The sequence below is a fragment of the Rhincodon typus genome, chromosome 21, assembly GCF_021869965.1.
Source record: "Rhincodon typus isolate 14 chromosome 21, sRhiTyp1.1, whole genome shotgun sequence".
NCBI lineage: Eukaryota > Metazoa > Chordata > Chondrichthyes > Orectolobiformes > Rhincodontidae > Rhincodon > Rhincodon typus.
Window position 1 is genome coordinate 42,889,414 of NC_063352.1, and position 21,567 is coordinate 42,910,980.

The 21,567-nt window shown below is 40.4% G+C and overlaps 1 protein-coding gene across 1 annotated transcript in view; it reads left to right on the plus strand.

The window, feature by feature from the left end:
- LOC109913006 overlaps nt 1-21,567 on the plus strand; it is a 194,196-nt gene that overhangs the window by 158,159 nt on the left and 14,470 nt on the right. Inside the window, exons 95-106 of the mRNA XM_048609619.1 lie at nt 68-198; nt 456-577; nt 2,294-2,444; nt 4,034-4,246; nt 4,802-4,972; nt 7,579-7,719; nt 10,595-10,647; nt 11,325-11,442; nt 14,942-15,027; nt 15,948-16,074; nt 19,361-19,545; nt 20,102-20,192. Coding sequence (XP_048465576.1) covers nt 68-198; nt 456-577; nt 2,294-2,444; nt 4,034-4,246; nt 4,802-4,972; nt 7,579-7,719; nt 10,595-10,647; nt 11,325-11,442; nt 14,942-15,027; nt 15,948-16,074; nt 19,361-19,545; nt 20,102-20,192 — 1,589 coding nt within the window. The remainder of the gene's footprint in view (nt 1-67; nt 199-455; nt 578-2,293; nt 2,445-4,033; nt 4,247-4,801; nt 4,973-7,578; nt 7,720-10,594; nt 10,648-11,324; nt 11,443-14,941; nt 15,028-15,947; nt 16,075-19,360; nt 19,546-20,101; nt 20,193-21,567) is intronic.

Below are 21,567 nucleotides of genomic sequence, written 5' to 3' on the forward strand. Positions count from 1 at the left end.
TGAGAGATTCCTTAATACCGAAGAAAATCCTGGTTTCAAGCTGATTACACTTCCTCTCTTTACCCAGGTCCTAAACCAAGATGTTATAATGTGAATGATCCAGCTCTGAATTCAACTGCTTGGTTTGCCAATTACTTCGGCAAATTTCTGAAATATACAAGTATAGGTGACCTTACAATGCTCACTGACAATGCCACAGTATGTATAACTATGTTATTTTGTAGCTTGATTTACTTTCCTTTCTTGCTTTTCATTACAGTGTTTCTCTCTCTCTTTTGACAACCGCTTAATTTATAGTTGCATTTTTTGAATTAAAAATAAACTGTTGATAATTCCTTTGAGGATCTAATTTAGCATAACAAAAGAAGTGAAGAGTTAGCTTGTCTCTTAATCTTATCTCCTTAAATATATTTACTATAAAAATCCTACCACCTATTAACGCCTACTTTCTACAGTTACAGATATTTGCCGCCAACCAGGAAAATCTAATTCTTTTGAACAGTATTGAGCTTCCTGAAGATGTCCAGAGGTTTTACGCAAATGCGCTGTTCAAAAATATAGCCTTTAATGCATCAAGGTATATGTTGTTTATAATTTGCAGAATAGTAAAACCACTGACATCTCATGACTGGGACTAAAACAGACCTGCATACTCAAATTATTATTTAGTTTCCTAACTTGAGGAAGGCATGAAAGGATTTATTGCCTTTCATTGTTCATCCATAGGACGTGAGTATCACTGTCCATGTCAGCATTTACTATCCATCCCTAATTACCCTTTGAGAAGCAGGTAGTGAGATGCCACCTTGACCCACTGTAGTCCATGTGGTAAAGTTAAACCCACAATGCTGTTAGGGAAGCAATTCCAGGATGTTCACACAGACAGTGAAGGAACAGCGATATATTTTCACATCAGGATGGTGTATGGCTTGGAGGTGAATTTGTGTGGTGGTGTTCTCGTGAGTCTGCTGTCCTTGACGTTTTAGACTGTAAATATTATTGGTTTGGAAAGTGCTGTTGAAGGACGAACTTGAACATTCATTGAGTACTTCTTTTCGATGCACACTGCTGTGCCTTACATATAGACTGTTTTGTCTTGATTGGTATCAAACTTCTTGACTGTTGTTGGTGCTCTTCCCATCCAGGCAAGCAGGGAATAGTCAATCAAACCATATATATTAAATTTCCATTCAGTGGTTACTCCTAGTATGTTGATGACGGAATAGAAACGCTGCTGAGTGTGGTTAGCTCAGTTGACTGAGCTATTTCTGAAGAAGGGTCTAGGCCCAAAACATCAGCCTTCCTGCTCCTCTGATGCTGCTTGGCCTGCTGTGTACATCCAGCTCTACACCTTGTTATCTCAGTTGGCTGGACGGCTGGTTTGTGATTTATAGTGATGCCAACAGCCTGGGCTCAATTCCTGCACCAACTGAGGTTACCTTGAAAGGCTCTCCTCAACCTCTCCCCTTGGCTGAGGTGTGGTGACCCTCAAGTTAAACCACCGCCAGTCATCTGTCTCTAAGGACTGTGGTGACTTTAATTATAAAAGTGCGGCCAGATCATTGATATAATATTTTACTGCATGTTTATTGTAAAATTTGAAGCTAGTGATTGAGTTTAATATCGGAATCAAATGTAAATTGCATTACTGCTGCCAACTATTTTTATTAAAACTATGGTTCAGAAGGCCATGTGACTGACAATATCATCGCCAGCCCTTTGGCATTGCTATGCACTTATTTTAATTCCCACTGACCTTACCCTTTCAGATGTTTAAGATTTTGAAATTTCAACATCTTCCTTCCAATCCTGTTTTAGCTACTCCATGCTCTAACAACACACTCTGTATAAAAGAAAAGTCTTAGAATTGCTTGTTCTTTTTATGGTGATTTCTATTTATGCCCTCTAGCTAACAACTCATCAACTATTGAAATTACTTATTCTATTACACCTCATCAACACCCTTCATTATTTTAACTATATCCAAATAATCTGTTCTTAACTATCTTTGTTCTAATTTAAATATTAACATGACCCCTCCTTTGTAAATATATCAGATGGCTGTTGTAATTTTTTCTTCCAGTTCAAAGCCTATTGTGCAGTTTTTGATAGTCTTTAAGGCAAAGCAGTACAGCAATTGAAGAGTACATATGTTTTTTTAATGATACCAGAGATCTACTACTCACAACAATATTTACATTGTTAATTTAATGCGCTTTATGATGTGTTGCATATCTAACTGTATCAGCACAATGAATTCTGATTGCTATTGATTTTCTCCATTTTTATACAGTGTTCCTGACAGCTTGGTCTGCTTTATTGTTGGCACCCCAACAGTTCAATCTTTAACAGCGCAGCAGGCTGAAATTGTACTTAAGAAAGCAAACAGAGCCTGTCAAAATCTTAGCGCAAACAGAACAACACCAACAGATGAACAACTGCAGGTAGGCATTCCCAACCTGGGGGAAAGAGAGCTATTCTATCTTTGCAAGTTTGGGATATGGTAGGACTTCTGCAATGAGCAAATTTCCGAGCTTCTGTGTCATATTCTTCATTTTGGGGGCTCCCCCTCCCCAGCCAGTGGGGTAAAGCTTGGTTGCAGCAACTTTAAATCCAAGTATAAACTTTGACTTTGGTGCCTATAGGTACATAATTGATTGATTTTAAATAGCCAACGTACTGCCTATAGCAATTCTGGACATTTGGTACAAGCAAATCTTTATTGCATCAACTACAGAGAATTGTGAACATCACACAAGCCAACCTTCTGTCCATTGACTCCGTCTATACTTCTCACTGCCTTGGAAAACAGCCAACATCCTCAAAGACCCCTCCTCCTCGGTTATAATACTTCTTCTGTCAGGCAAAAGATACAAAAGCTTAAACACGTACCAACAGATTCAAGAGCAGCTTCTTCCCCGCTGTTATTAGTCTTTTGAACAGACCTCTCAAATTTCAAATCTAACCTTGATCTTGTTCTTATTGCACCTTCTCTGTAGCCATAACTTTGTATTCTTCGCTCTGTTCTATTCCCCAATGCACTTTGTATAGTATGATATGCCCCTACTGCGCACAAAACAAAACTTTTCACTGTACCTAGGTACATGTGACAATAATAAATCAAATAAATTCATTGCTAAGGCACAAATGTAACAAGGTATGTACAAACGATGTCATATCTGTATTTTATATTACCTGGGGCATTTACTATTGCAACCAGTCTACATTACGCAATAGCAATCTCAGAAATGGTAGAGCAAACAGGGAACTGGCTGATTATTCCCCATTGTATTCTCTGCCTAATTCTGTCGATGTAAAATCTAAGCTTTGTTTTATTTGATTGTATTCTGTGCTGTTGCTTCACTGTTAGATGTCTGACATTAATATTTATGACACAGACTGTGCTTCAACTAAACGCCAAAAAGACCAAAATTTTTGTTTTCAGACCTTGCCAATATATCACACTTGCTATTGATGCCTTCTCCCTTTGAGTACATTCTCAAGCTGAACCAGAATACACATCTCTTCATCATTTGAACCAACCCAGGCTAAGTTCCAAATCTTGCTTTCTATTCACTAGCAAAACCTGCGTTCAGTTCCTCACTTCCTGATCTGAGTTATGCAATGCCCTCCATGTGACTCCCCAACTTCCGTGATGAAATATTCTAACCTGCAACTTGTGTCACACTTAGCCCCACACACCTTTTGTCCTTCCCCTTCCATGCTGACCCACATTGATTGAATTTAAATCCATGCTCTTGTTTAGACATCCAACTATACCTCTGCATCCTTGCCTCTTCCTTGTCCATCTCATCATGTAACTCCATGTTTGTCAGTAGACCCTTTGGAACTCTCTCCTCAGACCCTTTCCACCTCTCTACCTCATTCATTGATTTTTAAAGACTTCTCAAAACTTCCCTTCACCCCAAGCTTTTGGTAAAATCTCCCAAACCTGTAAGTTGTTGTTGTTTGGTAAGATCACATCCTCAAGAAGAATCCTCCAGAAAACACTGATGGTTGTATTTTCTTGCAGTTTGCAGTTTCCCTTGTGAGTAAAATTGACAGCTTTACCCCTGAGACTCTCCGTAACCTCGGCCAATCAGCTGCTGGACTGTCAACCACACAAATTAATAATATCAGTGACAACGATATCTTAGAATCCCTGGACTCTCTGAGTAAAGTCAATGGCTGGACCACGGGAAGTGTGTTTGCATTGGTCAGGAAGTTGATCAATACCAGATTTCAGGTAAGATTGCAAATAAATCAAAGGAAAGCCTTCCTTAGAAATTAATTAACAAAATAGGACAGATAACTTGTTTCAAGTTAGGAGTAGTGTGTATTAGAATCACATTGTGGAAATCTGCTGGAGTACAACGAATAATGTGCTGTCCATTAAAATTAATGGATGGAAAGCTAGAACTGTGTAGTTTTCCATTGTGCATCCCTCTGAGTTCCATCCTGTTTGGGACCATAGATCCTTGTTTATATCAGAAGAGATTGCATGTCATTGCTAATTCACATATTACTCTGATTCATGCTGGCGACTGCAATTCAGAATTGCTACCATGTCAAATTTTGCCTCAATAAATTAAAAGCGCAAGACTGGAAGATACCTAGGCCCAAATCCCATTCCAGTTCAATAACACTTAAATTGAGGCACCATATTTGACAAATGATTTGAAAAAATGCTCCAGCATGGTCATGTGTCCCATGTAGGTATCATAATAAGGCCGTTGAAGGGATAACAGCCAAAAGAACAGAATTTGCCATGCCTAATCATGCTTGATCTTCTACTTAATAGGTTAACAACGCTACCAACCTCTTGAAAATGGGAACCTTGGTATCTGGGCTTTCAAGTGATGAAATAACGAATGTCAATAACAGTGTGCTCGTCACTGCTGTCAAAGACAGTACCTTTGTAGAAAATATATTGCTTGCTCCTGAACCTGTTCAAGTACTTCTTGTCCAAAAGGTAAGTGGCCAATAAATTTGTGGGATAAAAGTAGTTATTTCCCTTTACTTTTCAGAACATAGAGCAGCTTCTGAATTTAGAGTTATCCTCGTAGACAACAAGATTTAGATTTCCCGAGTAAAGTCTTCGCTGTCAGTTAAATTCAATGCTTTGAAGACATTGAAGCAAAACTGCTTGACTTCTGTAACTATTTCATTGGAATCCTTTTCACTGTAACTCCACCAGCACTAGCTGGACCTGTCTATTAAAAGACCAATGGTGGAGGAAGGGCTGAAGCTGGTATGTCCATCTTGCAAGTCTCTCACATCTTAGTTGGGCAATAGATTGTCAGCATCTACCATTTCAAGTAATAGGAGTTGTTTGAGGCCAGGAAATGGCACAGGTTTGACAGGGTGAAGGAATGTTCAATCCCTCAAGTGGAACTAGCCCAATAAGCCTATCACAATTCTACCCAATAGATCCAAAGTATGGCATAGTTGAGTTCAAATTGGATGTCCAGTGAGGGGCATTTAAATCAAGGATGCTCCTTTTGATGGCCTCAGAGATTTTAGCAGAGTTGATGGATTTCAACCAGCCGCATACCACATTCCACACTCCAGTTTTTGCCCCATTGTTTCCCTTCCTAAATAAGATACCTTTTCCAAATCTGTACAGATGCTGAGGATCCCAAAATGCTGCCAGCACTTATTGGAATACTACAGACATATTTCATGTAAATGCGTTCATGATCTTCTGATTATGTGCTAGTTGTACATCTTGCTGTTGAGAAATTTCAACTGTACTTTCCTCATCAGTATATCAGATGTGTTTCTTTGGCATAAATTGGTTTGGCTATTCCATCATCAATAAGACAGCCATGGTTAGTGCTGTATATAGTAAGTGCGGACTGCACACAACAAAGGAAATGCAAAGGGGTCATTGCTGTTCACCCATCTATTGTTCACCTTACTCATGAAAAAGAAAAGCCTTGTAACTAGATCAGGACACTACAGGCGCTCTCCTTGAAGAAGTGAGGCCAATCATCCTCATTCCAACTCTGCCCATTATTTCTTTTGCGTGACATAACTTTTCCCTTGAGTGGACTGCTCATTTGTCACTACTCTCCTCTCCCCAGCCTCTCCCAATTGTTTACCTATTTATTAAATATTACAATAGTGCTCGATTCTCTGGCCATACTTTTGACATGATTTCCCATAGAAATCCTTGAATTAAACAGCTTGTGTGGTGGAATCTTCGAGTCTGTGAATGGTTGAAGAATTGATGAGATTCCGAGTTCACTTAAGTGCAAATGTTGGTTACCAGAGTACAATTAATGAAAGCTTCATTGTTTTTATTTTGAGATGGAACTAGATTTAAATTGTGGAATTTTACTGAGGCTAATGTCTTGGTGTTAGTTGTACAACTGAAATATTGTGGAGGTAGAAAATTTTTTTTGTGAAAAACACCAAATATCTAACTTACAGAAAAATATCTAGCCCTTCTTCCTACTCTGAAATTGAAACCACGAATGCTGTTGGGACTAATTTATACATCTAGCTCAACGCTTCCCAAACTTTTCCCACCGTGAATCCATGTCAAAGCTTAAATTGTCATGAACTCTTAATGGAGTGGGGGGAGAGGGCCTATGATAGTACATTGAGGAGGTTCATTGCTGTCTTTCAGCACACCATCACAAAATTGCAGCTTGTGGCTCCAAAACCCACTTTGAAATGACCTGTGTAGGCTTTATGAGTAGAGCTTTGAATTCCCATACCAGTAAGGAGGCTGCATGTACAATCTGCAGCTGATGGAAAAAAATGACCAACACTTTCCTGTGACTGTTTGGATCTACTAATGTCAAAAGCAGAACATCACAGGCCAAACCTGGAGATGGTAAGAACTGCAGATGCTGGAGTCTGAGATAACACAGTGTGGAGCTGGAGGAACACAGCAGGCCAGGCAGCATCAGAGGAGCAGGAAAGTTGACGTTTCGGGTCGGGACCCTGCTTCAGAAAAATTTTTCTGCTGTGTTCCTCCAGCTCCACACTGTGTTATCACAGGCCAAACCTGCCTCTGTTCCTTGAAGGGCTTGCCCTGTGTGAATATTGTATGTAACAAAAGAACTTGGATAATTCTGTCTTATTTAACTAATCTTACTTTAGGGAGGAGGTTCTACTTTGGATGGCTTTCAGTTTTGCTACTTAATGATTTTCACTGGAGCATAGGAGGTTGAGAGGTGACCTTGTAAAGGTTTATAAAATCATGAGGGTTATAGATAAGGTGAATGGCAGGAGTCATTTCCCTAGGGGGATTTCAAGACTAAGGGGCATATTTTTAAGATGAGAAGAGAACGATTTAATAAAAGGCATGAGAGGCAAATTTTTTTGCACATAGTGATTTGTGAGTGGAATAAATATCCAGAGGAAGTGGTGGATGTGGATTAAAAGGAAATGCTTGGAGGGATATGAGCCCAGCAGGCTGGTGGAACTAGTTTAGTTTGGGATTATGTCCAAAATGAATCAAAAAAAATCCTTCAGGTTCAGGAAGATCTGGAGCAATCCATTTTTTAAAACTTCTGCTTTCTTTCATTCTTATTAAATGTTTTTCATATTTTGTTTCCTCTTTAGGTTATTTCATCTTCGAATAACCCCACTACAGCTATACAGAGAGTTCCCGATCAGCTTGCATCCAAGATATTTTTGCCTCGACTGATTTCTAAAGATATCAGTCTGCCTCTTGTGAATAATAAACAGTGGAAACCTGAACAAGTAAGGTCTTGAATTGCTTGATGGCACCTCCTCAAATAAAATCTCAGATCATTTGTAAGATTTCACGTTTATCCAGATGCAAATAACCAATGTTGTGGAGTAGACAACTTTTCCGCTTTTGAAAACTGTGCTAACATCGACTGAAGCATAGCGCAGGCTAAATTAAAGTAAACTCAGCCTCCAACAAGCAGCATTTATTTCACCAGAACTTTTGATTTTAGGTTTATTGCCTGCGAGAATTGTTATAAACTCTGAGTGAGCTTATTAACAAAGGGCCAGCTGATTGACTTCGGGCCAAAGTGTATTCAGCTTTGAGCTGAATACCCACGGCTCTTAGAAAGAGGTTTGCTGATTACAGGATTTGGGTCTGTTGTTCTCTTACTTCAATAGTTAATATAAAGCATAAAACAGTATGGCACAGGAACAGGCCCTTCAACCCATCATGTCTGTACTGACCGCGATGCCATTTAAACTAATCCCACCTGTCTGCACATGGTCCATATCCCCCTACTCTCTGCCTGTTCATGTGTCTGTCTAAATGCCACTTCAACATTCCCATCATATCTGCTTCTCCCACTTTCCCTGGCAGCAAGTTCCAGGCATCTACCACCGTCTGTATGAGAAAACCTGCCTTACACATCTCCTTTAAACATTCCCGCTCTCACTTTAAACCTGTGCCCCTAATATTTGACATTGCCACCCTGGGAAATAAATTCCAACTCTCCACCTTATCCACACCTCTCGTAACTTTACATACTTCAATCACACCTCAGCCTCCGACGCTCAAGCGAAACAATCCAAGTTTGTCCAATCTCACCTTATAGTTAATACACTCTAATATAGGCAACATTCTTTGCACCCTCTTCCTATAGTATGGCGACTAGAACTGCACACAATATTCCTAAGGCGACCGAACTAAAATCTTCTACAGCTGCAACATGATTTGCCAACTTTGATACTCAATGCACTGACCAATGAGGGCAAGCAATGCCGTATGCCATCTTTACCAACTTATCCACTTGTGATGCCACTTTCAGGACCTGCACCCCAAGATTTCTCTGTATATCAATATCAAGGCCATTTAGTGTGTACTTCACTCTTGCATTTGACCTCTCACAATGCATCACCTCACACTTGTCTGGATTGAACTCCATCTGCCATTTCTCTGCCCAACTTTCCAACTGACCTATTTCCTGCTATATCCATTGATATACTAGCCACAACTAAACCAATTTTTGCCAATACAGAATGGAGCTGGAGGAACACAGCAGGTCAGGCAGCATCAGTGGAGCAGGAAAGTTGACATTTTGGGTTTACACCCTTCCAATTTTTGTGTTGTTTGCAAGCTTACCAATCAGATCACCTGGATTTTCATCCAAATCATTTATAAGTACTACAGACAACAGAGGTTCCAGCACTGATCCTTATGGATCACCACTGGTCACAGATGTCCATCAGAAAAACAGCCCTCCACAACATCCTCTGTCTCCTATCACCGAGCCAACTTTGTATCCGACTTCCCAACTCACCATGGATCCTGTGTGATTTAATCTTCTGAACCATGAGGGACCTTGTCCAGTGCTTTAGTAAAGTCCACATAGACAACATCCACCACCCAACCTTCATCAATCACCTTTGTCACTTCCTCAAAAAACTCAATCATGTTTGTGAGCCAAGACGTCACCTACACAAAGCTATGCTGACAATCCCTAATACATCCATTCTTTTCCAAAAGCGAGTACTTTAATGTTACCTGTCCTCCTCAGCAAAGCCACATGCTCGCCAAAACCTGCACTTTGACCTCAACTGCAGCACTTCAACCTCACTGCAGAAGCTCTGCTGTTTCTACTCCACAACCAAATTTTCTAACAACCCCTTGCTCTGTCTCTGTTTTATATTCGAGAAGGAGGGAGGGAAACACTACAGCAGTGTAACGTTTAGGGCTTCACTCTTCTCTGGCGCCAGATCCTCTGTGGTCCCCTTCTCAGTTGAAGTGAGCAAGCCATCTTCTCCCAGAATCCTCCTCAGTCGTTTCTCACTCCCGCCCTTTCCATTTCAATATAATTAAAAAAGACAGCATGGTGCTGATTTGGCATTCTGTTATAAACTTGAAAATTTTTGCTTGAGAATAGTAGAGTTGCTGAAGCCTAACAATTTACTAACTTCTTCTTGTGCCTTAATAGTAGATCTGTCACAAAGCAATTCCTAATTGTATCCTGATAGACTCTGAAAAGTGGCTAAACCATAATACATTGCACATAGATCCACTCATTATTCTACAGCATGTCTGGAAAAAGAATGTACCTGTTCACAGCCAGCTGTAGTGCAGTAAACCAGTTTTGCTGACATTTGCAATTTTGCTCATGATATGTAGATGTTGTACTTTTGTTTTAAAGCGTGAAATTTGTAATGGTCAAAAGGAGAGAAAGCTATTCTTGGATTCCTGTGAATTATGTACAATAAAATTCTCATGATGTGGAGGTGCCGGTGTTGGACTGGGGTGGACAAAGTCTGAAGTCACACGACACCAGGTTATAGTCCAACAGGTTTATTTGAAAACACAAGCTTTCAGAGCGCTGCTCCTTTGTCAGCTGATCTCACTTCACCTGATGAAGGAGCAGTGCTCCGAAAGCTTGTGATTTCAAAAAAAACCTGTTGGAATATAACCTGGTGTCATGTGACTTCTGACCAAAATTATCCATAATCAATATATTGCTCAAGTTGTGAGTGGTACCAATGCTGCAAAGTATTTCTTAATGGTTTTCGTTGAATAATTATGACTTAATTTTGTCATTTAAGTGAATAGCAACTGCTCCTAATGAACTAATGTTCATGGAAACAGATGTACAGTAAATGATTATGACTTCTTTTATAGGCCGCTGTGTTCTTTGGCACTTTGGTGGAAAATTCGACCATCAATTTTGATGAGTAAGTATTTTATCCTCAAGTGCATTGAAGTAAATTTTCACAGAATGTTGCTAACTTTATGTTAAAGGAAATAGCTGGTCAGAAATTTGATGCCAATTATAAAATAATATCCTTTTAAGATTCTGTCCAGAGTATATGCAAAAAAGTCATGCTTCATATCTTTGGATTAAATTCTGTTCACTCTGTAAATATTAATAACTTTTAGTTCCCGTATTGTGTCCTGGATTTGGTAAAGCAATTAAAATAGATCTTACATGGAGTAGAATTAACTTTTTGTTGTTAGATTACAAGGACATGAATCACACATTGTAAAAGTCATTTTTAAAAGTTGTAATCTACATAGAATGTCAGAGGAAAAGCATGCCATTATGTGCAGAGATAATAGGAACTGCCGATGCTGGAGAATCTGAGATAACAAGGTGTAGAGCTGGATGAACACAGGCCAATCAGCATCAGAGGAGCAGGAAAGCTGATGTTTCGGGTCTAGACCCTTCTTCGGAAAAAATCTGGAGGGTCTAGACCTGAAACGTCAGCTTTCCTGCTCCTCTGATGCTGCTTGGCCTGCTGTGTTCATCCAGCTCCACACCTTGTTATCTGCCATTATGTGCACCTGTTTTCTAAATGCGAGTTTGCGAAAATCTCATTGCAAACTTTAATGATGTTATTTCATGTTACAGTGTTTCAGCCTCTGTTCTGCAAGGTTTCAGTTGTGCAGCGGGAAATATCTTGAGCAGCAACCAATTCTTGAAATTTGCTCAAGCCACAAAGAGTAAGACTTCACTAAGCCAAGATCAGGTAAGGTAACTTTCAAATTAAACGCTTTGTTCATCTGTATAGCGTAGGAGGAAGTGACGTACTGTTATATCTGTGTGCAGACACAATGGGCTAAATGGCCTCCTTCAATTCCATAACAGATTCAGTGAAATGTATCCGACTTGTATGTACTGATCTGGGTCTGTAAGGAAAACTGTCAGTCTGTACCTGTTGATATCAAGCTGTGTTGCATGAGCAATGAAGTCATTACTAGTTCACATCAAAGTCTTTCATGCACTACTTTCACAAAAGCGTTCCATCAATTTATTTTTGGAAGATTATTGTCTATTTAAACACAATAGTCAAAAGAATTTTTAGTTAACAAGCTAATGGGTTCATTTCTAATCCTTTTTTAAATTTCTTGCTCATTTAACTAAAAATTGCAAGGCTCTATATTCAATCCAAATTCTGTTTGAAATCAACTGAAAATCATGAATGTTCTTAAATTACCATTTCTATTTGATGCACTTCTGCAACCGTAATATAAAACTAAACACCCTGCAAGTTCATAGCTATGAGCAGCTATTGTAGTCCTTCGATCCATCTGCCTTTTGGAAACAGAATAAAGGCTTTTAAACCTATTCATTGCATATAATCAAAGGGCGGAACTTTCCACTCCCTTCAGCAGTCTGGGCAATAAGGAGCAATGTAGAAAATGCAGCAAAACTGAAAAAAATCAATCTCGCGGTTGAGAAAAATACTTCCAATTTTGCTCTTAAAACCTAAATGGCAAATTCAGGTAGTATCTCATGAGCATGACTACCTCATTTCCATTGCATTTCCATCATAATAGCCCAGATCACTTCATTTTTATGTAATTTTCAATTCTCCACAGTTTCCCTGAGAAACTGAACAGTGCCAGTTTCCAATATGAACGTCAGAGGCTGTACCTGGTGTCAGCAGCTCAGCGCTTGCTTCTCTGGGCCCACAGCCAATTCTGTCTTCAAGTATGCTCCATAGACACCATCCACCTCCACTCTTTGTCCAAACAAGTTTGCATCAGTAAATCACCACCCTCACTTCATCACCAGGCCTGGTCTTGAACCAACTCATATACCAATTTAATTCTTCAGGATTTTAGTTTGGGACTGAGGGACGGCTGGAACATTCATGTTTCTGCCAGGTGTTGTTGTGCTCAGATAGACACGCGCACAGACACACACACGCGCACAGACACATGCACACACAGACACACACGCACACAGACACACACGCGCACACACATTCACACACACATATACACATACAGACACACATGCCGACACATGCACAGACACAGACATGGACACACACATGCACTCACATCGACAAACGCGGAGACACGCGCAGACACAGACACGGTCACACACAGACACACATGTACAGACACAACCATACATACACACACAGACACAGACGCAGATACAGACACGGACACACGTAGACAAACCCATACGCAGACATACACCCGGACATGGACACACCATACACGCATACATGCGCAGACACGGACTCACACATGCAGACACATGTGCAGACACGGATATGGACACACACGCACGCAGACACGGATATACATACATATAGACAGACACATGCACAGACACTGACAGGGACAAGCACATACGTGTGCAGACATAATGCACACACACGCAGACACACACACAGACATGCACAGACGCGCACACGCACTACACACACACACATAGAACATGCACACACACACACATGCAACTTATACATGTACACACTTTGTATCTTATGGCACTTAGCTTAATTTCTTCGCACGCATTTTGCACAAACTAGTTTAGCAATCCTCTCTCCATGCTAATATATTACCCTGACACCATGGGCTCTTATCTTATTTAGTAGCGTTGTTTGTAGGACCTTATCAAACATCTTTGGGAGTGGAGAGGTGATCAGGTGTCCCCAGTGAGAGGGTAGGCAGAGCAAAGGGTTAGCAGTTTGGCAGGATGAGGTGGGTAGGAGTCATTCAGTGGATATAATACAAACAACGATGAGAGCTATAGTTTATGTACCTTTGGTGAAATGAATGTGCAGTGGTGCAGTTCAATTGAGTGCTGGCCTGTAGTGCAAGGCAGCAGAGCATTGGTGGTACTTGAGATTGAAGATCCCAGAAGATCGTTAAACAGTTCCTTCACTGCTGTGTATTGTGTTTTGCACAGGACGCTGCACTGAGAGAGCACTCTCTCAGTGCAAGCTGGCTGCCTTGGTGGCATGGCCTCCTTGTGAGGATACAGCACTGCCCTTCTCTCTACCACCCTGACCATCTGCACTCCCAGGCCCGTGTTGGGGTGAACCGAGGAGCTAACTTGTCTTTCTCAGCCCCTTCCTTTTTGGAAGAGCACATGTGAAGTGTTGCTCCAGGCTTGCAGTGTCTGAAGGAAATGGGTGTTGAAATATTGCAAAAGCAGCGAGGACTTTGCAAAGTCTCAGTGGCATTTCCATCTTACAGCTTACACATGATGCGCTTCAGTGAGGCTGGCTGCATTGTTTGGAGATGAAGAGTGGAGGGTTGCTGAGAAAAGTCACCATGTGCTGTGATGGAGCAGGCACCATCAATCTCAATCAAGAAATCACCTTGCTAAAATATGGGAAAATTCACCTCTTAATCATTATTTGTGGCATAAATTGACAAATAGGGCTGTCTTGATCTTAAATTTTACTTAATTGAATGAATGATTAGAATCCCTACAATGTGGAAACAGGCCATTCAGCCCCAACAAGTCCATACCGACTCTCCAAAGAGCATCTCAGCCAGACTCACTCCCCCATTCTATCCCTGTAACCCTGCATTTCCCACGGCTAATCCACCTAGCCTACACATCTCTGGACTGTGGGAGGAAACCGGAGCACCCGGAGGAAACCCACACAGACACGGGGAGAATGTGCAAACTCCACACAGACAGTCGCCCGAGGCTGGAATCAAACCTGGGTCCCTGGCGCTGTGAGGCAGCAGCGCTAACCACTGAGCCACCATGCTGCCCCAAATTAATTTGAATAAGATCCAGAGTATTATCATTAACAGTTTATGTTAACATTTACAAGAATTCTGGCTTCATGATCAATTAAAGTGCAAAAAATGCTGTCACATCGGAGTGAAATACTACAGATCGGAAATAAAAGCAGAACATGCTCGAGAAGCTCAGCAGGTCTGACAGTATCTGTAGAGAGACTTTTAAGTTTTGAATCCCATGACCCTTTATCAGAATGTTTGTTGCTAATTTTGCTTTATTACAAAATATACAGGCCAAGTTTTAACTCTGTGTAAGTGGCTGTTTTTTTTTTGAATAAGTTAAATTGTTGGCCTGTCTGTACAAGTGAAAGTCAATTTTTTTTTAAATTAGCCAGCAGTTAGAAAAGAAAAAAATTATTCATTATCTGCCCAAAATTTAACTTGTGTATTTAAATTGTTTTGGATAATGATGTGTAAACAGTATGTAAGAAAATATTATTTAACACTGAAAACTTGGCTCCTCAGCTGATTTGCATGGCCAGAAGGCTGAATTCCAGTGGAACACCAGGGAAGATTTCTGATTTGCCTGAGGATGTCTTGCTATTTTATGGGTAAGATACCAGGGGTTTTTTTCCTGTGTGCTTTCTCCTATATAAACTGATGATTAGAATCACAGTATCCCTACAGTGTGGGAGCAGGCTATTCGGCCCATTGAGTCTACACTGACCCTTTGTAGACCATCCCACCCTTTTCTTTGGAAAAAGCCCACCGGACTATAGGCCAATCAATACTCCAAGAAAAAAAAACCAAAAGAACTGCAGATGCTGTAAATCAGGAGCAAAAACAAAGTTGCTGGAAAAGCTCAGTGGGTCTGGCAGCATCTGTGGAGGAGAAAACAGAGTTAACGTTTCGGGTCCGGTGACCCTTCCTCAGAACTCTGCTTTCTCCTCCAAAGATGCTGCCGGACCTGCTGAGCTTTTCCAGCAACATTGTTTTTGTTCAATATTCCAAGAGTTGGGGATATTGGCTGACAGTTCTTTTGCTCAGCAGCGCCACCAAGGAGGCAGTGGCTGCTACCAGAATGGCACCCAGGACAGGCTTAGGATCACAGAATTACGTGATGGTGAGGAGGTTTCACAGGGCAAGGGCTCGTCAGAAGTGAGGTGCTGAGGGCTCAGCAACAAGGACAAGGGTTGACCCTGAGTTACCCTTCCTGATGCTGAATTCCTCATTCAGGCACTGCCTTTGAACAAAGGACCTTGCCGTGGAGATCACAACAATCCACAAAGGCTTGCACTCCACGTTTTAACACGTTTGCCCCCTGTTGAGTTATTGCCAGTGGAAAAAGAAAGACCTCCTTATTGGGCACTAATTGCCTCTCAAGCTACTAAATTGGGAGTGTGGTGGGAACACTGACTTTCCTCTACAGATGATGGGTGAAAGTCGTTACAGTACATGAGCGAGAAATAAAAGTTGTGTTTAATCCATCACGAAGTAGACTTTAACCTGGGAAATTCACCTTATTTTTTAGCCCTGAGACATTCCCAAATGAAAGCTGCGAAAGTTACTTCCGGGTAGTTGGACGTGCCAACATTAACATTTTACCTCAAGGATCAGCAAGAAGGCAGAATCTATTGAGAAATGCTCAAGCGTGCCTGGTGAGTTCAAATGCCTCTTCAAGACTATTTATATTAAAACAATGAGAGCAATGTTCATTGTACATGTTGTGATGGCCAGTACCTGTCTGCTATAGAAGATGAATGAGGCTATCCACCTAACTCACATCCCCTGTTTGTAAAGTAATGCTGTTTCTCGGTTACCAGTCGCAAAACTCTGCCTCTCATTATTGATGAGCATTTTAAATACTTTGCGAAGCAGTTAATAATTGTGTTTTGAGTTTTAAACCTCTTCTACAGCTTGCAAATGTGACATTGCCAGCTCCCTATTAAAGTAAACAGGACATTGCTGCTCTCACAGTTCAGGTTGCAATGCCTAGTGATATTATCGCTAAACAATTAATCCAGAAGCTCAGCTAATGTTTCGGGGACCCAGGTTCAAATCCTGGCACGGCAGATGGTGGAATTTGAATTCAGTAAAAGAATCTGGAATTAAGGGCATTATGATGACTATGAAACTATTGTTGATTGTTAGGGGAAAAAAGCCCATGTGGCCCACTAATGTCTCTTCAGGGAAGGAAACTGCCTTCCTTACCTTGTCTGGCCCACATGTGACTCCAGACCCACAGCAATGTAGTTGACTCTTAACTGCCCTCTGGTCAATCAGGGATGTACAATACATGCTGACCTAGCCAGAGATGCCAACATGCCATGAGTGAATAAATTGGAAAGTTCAACTTTGTATGTGGAAAAATAGTTCCTTGTTAATCTGCAACAGGGAACAAGTTGTTGAATGTTTTCTTATCATTAGTAAAGGTTAAGCACCAATGAACTCACTTTATTTTCCCTGGCATGTAAAAGATCTAAAATTAATCTTTACTAAGATGTTTTATTTCCCTACTTAAAAAGAAAGTCACGTTTACAGCAAGGGGAACACTCAAATGGTGATTGTCACTGCATTGAAATTAAAAGCTCAACCTAACGCCAAAATAATGGATATTAATGGATTATCTTCATCACTAGTATTGGGTTGCACAGAGAAATTTTAATCTTTGCAAGTTTGTTATTCAAAAGAGGCCAACATTCAGTTTTGTTTTAAGTTCAAAGCTGTGACGAGTTTTTGTTTCATCGTTTCCATGTACCAAATTGGTTTATAATGATTCAAATTCTTCTTCTCCTGAAAGAAAAATTTGCAAAGCGGGTTTTCATTCAGCCACAGAGAAGTCTTGAAATCAAGAAGCAACAATAAAATAAAAATCTATACTTCCTGCAGTTTGAAACTCAAACAGGATTCACTGGAAACATTCAATCCATTAGCTAGTATCTATGGAGAGCACAGACCTGTTCCAGTTTTGCCTGCAGTTTCTTCCTCAGGACCTGAAAATCATTTTAACTTTACTTGATGGAAGCAGGTCCACTGAACAAAGCAGAGCATTCATTCACAAAATGTTGTATGTGATGCTCGAGATGACTATTATTTATAAAAATCAGTTGGACATGAATAGTTTACAGTGTTGTCCCGGGAAGTTCCTTAGTTTGCAGTTGACTGAGTTGAGATTAGCCAGTGATTGGTTGGTGGTTGTTGTATTGGAAAGCTGAGCATGTTATACAGCAGGTCTGAAAGTGGTGTGGGTTATGTGCCCTCTTCTCCACAAATTTGCTTGTTGCTGAAGCAGTGAGATGTGAGCTCATGCCTATGAGGATAAATTCCCTCAGACCTTCCCCACAAAGCTGCCAAAACTGGTGACAATTTGGTAGAAACCCTGTTTGCACTTAATAATCAGCTTCAACTCATATCTGCAGGAGTTCCTTAGAGTAGTGTCCCCGACTCAGTCATCATAGGTTGGCTCAGTGTTTAGTACTGCTGTGTCACAGTACCAGGGATCTGGGTTCAATTCTAGCCTTGGCTGACCGTCTGTGTGGAATTTGCACATTCTCCCCTCGTCAGCGTGGGTTTCCTCCAGGTGCTCTGGTTTTCTCCCACAGTCCAAAGATGTGCAGATTAGGCAAATTGGTCATGCTAAATTGCCCAGGCTGGGTGGGTTAGCCATGGGAAATGCAAGGTTACAGGGATAAGGTAAGGTGATGTGTCTAAGTAGGATGCCATTTGGAGGGTTGGTATGAGTGTGATGGGCTGAATGGCCTGCTTCTACACTATGATTCTATGATTGTCAGCTGCCTAAAAATAACCCAAGACTTATACCAAGGAAAAGCGTTCCAAAGACTCGTGACTTCGTCTGAGAAAAATGTTTCCTCATCTCTCTTTTCAGTGGGTGACCGTTAATCCTTAAACATTCTTATTCTCAAATCTGCCTCTTACATTCCAATTAAGTTGGCTCTTGGTTTTCTAAACTCCAGCAGATGCAATCCTAACCTGTCCAACTTTTCCTCATAAGACAACCTGCCATTTCAGATACTATATGAGTAAGTCTTCTTTGAACAACTTCCAATGCACCTAAATCCTTAAACAAATAAGGAGACCAATACTATACTCTTGGTGTGGTCTCACCAATGACCCGTACCGCTGATCTTTATTCTTTCATGGGGTGTCCACCCTAAATGTCCTTGAACTAAGTGGCTTACTAGGGCCCTTCAGAGGGCAGTTAAGAATCAATGTCTTTGTGGGTCTGGAGTTGCACATAGGCTGGACCAGGTAAGGATGGCAGATTTCCTTCCCTGAAGGATATTCATGAACATGATAGCTTCTTATGACAAATGCTAATAGTTGCATGGTCCTCCTTGCTGGGACTAGTTTTGGATCCAGATTGATGAATTGACTTTAAATTCCACCAGCTGCCACAGTGAGATTTGAATTTGAGCATTACTGAGGTCATTAGTCCAGTGTTAGTACCGCTACGCCGCTATCTCCAACTTAAGAGATAACATTGTGAATCCAATGTGTGTCATCGTCAGATTTCAAATGCTAAGTCTGTTTCTCTGTCCTCGGGTGCTGCCAGACCTGCTGAGTATCTGCAGCAATTTCTATTTCCTCCACAAACCCCTGTTCGCTGTGTGTTTGGAATCTCAAGCATGTGAATCATGCTGGGTTCCAGGTAGTGAACCAAGTGATGACTTCGCCTTTCTTTGGAGTTAAATCTCCACAGTCTGTGGGACAATCCTGATTTACAGAATTCCCTGCACCTTTCCAACCTCCTCCACCCACTGCCAGCCAATTAGCTTAGTTAAACTCCCAGCAACCTTTCCTTTCTGCCAACAAAATTATAAATAGCCCAAAAAGGTCTAAGACGGACTGAGTAAAGAAAGGGAACATAAATGGAAAAAATGCTGCCTACTTCCTTATCATTTTTATTTGTATTCCTACTCTCAGAAATTTTCCAATGTAAATCTGTCAAAAGATAATGTGACAATCTTGAACAATTTGACCTGCGACTATGAGGGAGACATCAAAACAGCTGACGTTTCTATATTAGAAACTTTGAAAAATTGTGTCAATTACACGTCCAGTCGACGGGATGCTATTGACTTCCTGCTTAACCAAAATACCACATTTGGGTAAGTTTTAACAGTTCTCTTTTTCAGGGGGTACTGTCACTAATATAGGCAACGTGTACACTTCTTCTTCAGCTTCATGTTTGCTGTGTTTTGTTAAAGTATACCAATAGTTTGAAAATGCTTTTGCACTGAACATGGATAGCCCATTAACACTTAGATAACACAAATGAGTGAGAATTTAGTGTTTATTTTTATTAAAGTTTTGGAGTAATGTACTACAAGGGATTGCTTATATATAAAAGGCTTTATTTAAGTTAAAGAAGTTGTATAATTTACATTGTATTATGAGGGTAATGTGACTTTTTGTAACGTGTAATAATGGACTTTTATATTGCATTAAAAGAAATGAGTTTGTACGACAAATACCTAAGTTTAGTACAGTTTTGTTTTATGGCATTTGCATTTTTTAAGAAAAAAGCATCTTTGACCTATGTATTGTTCTACAATGTTTAACGTAATTTTATTTAAATAAAATGCCTTCACATATTAGCGTATATCTCGAGCTCTGCATTTTAATTTTGCAGTAATTTAATGCTGTTTTTTCATATGCCTTCAGTGATCCCACCACTTGGACAGAGTCCACTCTGGAAAATTTAGGGTCACTTGTCTTTGCTGTGAAGAGAAGTACATGGAACAAAGTCAGCAAGGTATAAAACTATTAAAAAAGCTTTGAAATTATGTTAACTGGATTAACACTTCTGTTTAAAATCTGATGGTTTGGCTGCTATAAATGCAATAAAAACCTTTGTATACGAGTATCCAACCTATAATATTTTAATTAGCTGATTTGCAGCATGTTTGTATGCTGGAATTTTCATTAAATGCACTCCAATTACTTGCTTTCCTGATGATCTGATGACCAGACCTCATTGCTCGACCTGCTATTGTCAGATTTTTTTTGTTGCGCCTCCCTTCATGTCACTGCCCATGGTATTGTTGTCCCATGACCAGGTTGAAACTGATTATCCATTGGTTTCTATTCTCTGTGAGGCAAAGGGGAGTCCTTCCATTAAGATGAGTAATGGAGGTTCCAATGTAGCATTTTTCCCATTTATTTTACCAGTCGTCAGATTTTGGGCTCATTAGTGAACGCGTGCCAAAATTCAGTTTCCAAGAATTCTCTTTATATTTTAATCTTCTCCTTATTTACTGTCACACATATTACTATGTCAGCATAATTAGTTGTTAGAGTCAAAGGTCTTACAGCACGTAAAAAAGTCAGCTTTGTCTATAACGGTTATCAAATGTCCACCTATTGTGATCCCATTTACCAGCATTTGGCCTGTTGCCTTGATTGCTCAGGCATTTCAATTGTTCATCAAAATAGTTTTTAAATGCCTTGAGTGTTCCTGCATCTAGCACCCTTTTAGGCAGTGAGGTCTAGATAGCCACAACACTCTGGGTAAACATTTGTTTCACCAAATCCCCTCCAAACCCTTCCACTCCTGATCTTAAAACTGAGTCCCTTGTTATTGTCTCCTCTATTAGGGGAAAACTTTTTCCCTATCTACCCTGTCCTTGGCACCCTGACTTTTGTATGTCTCAGTTGGAATCCTCTGCAGCCTTCTCTCTGCTCTAAGGAAAATAACTCCGGTGTATCTAGTCTCTCTTCATAAATGAATTGCTTCAGCACAGGCAATGTGCTGGTGAGTCTACTCTGCACCCTCTTGAGAGTAATGGGATCCTTACTATAGTAACATGACTAGAATTACACACATAGTACTCCAGCTGTGGCCTAACTAACATTATATACAGTGTTGTCTGTTCTTTAGCACAGGCTGGGTAAAATCTAAGTGCAGATATTAGCAACAATAGAAGGCTGGGCCATTTTGGTGTTGGATGTACCCAGAATGAAGCCATGAAAACACTTAATTTATTGAGAAAGTATTTTATTAAGGAAAAAGGTACCTTTTTTAATGATTATACAGGATGGGCAATCTGTGACACATTATTTTAGCTCCTGTGATAAGTGTAAACTTTATTAAGTTTACCAAGTCTTGTATTTTACATTTCTCAAGGCGG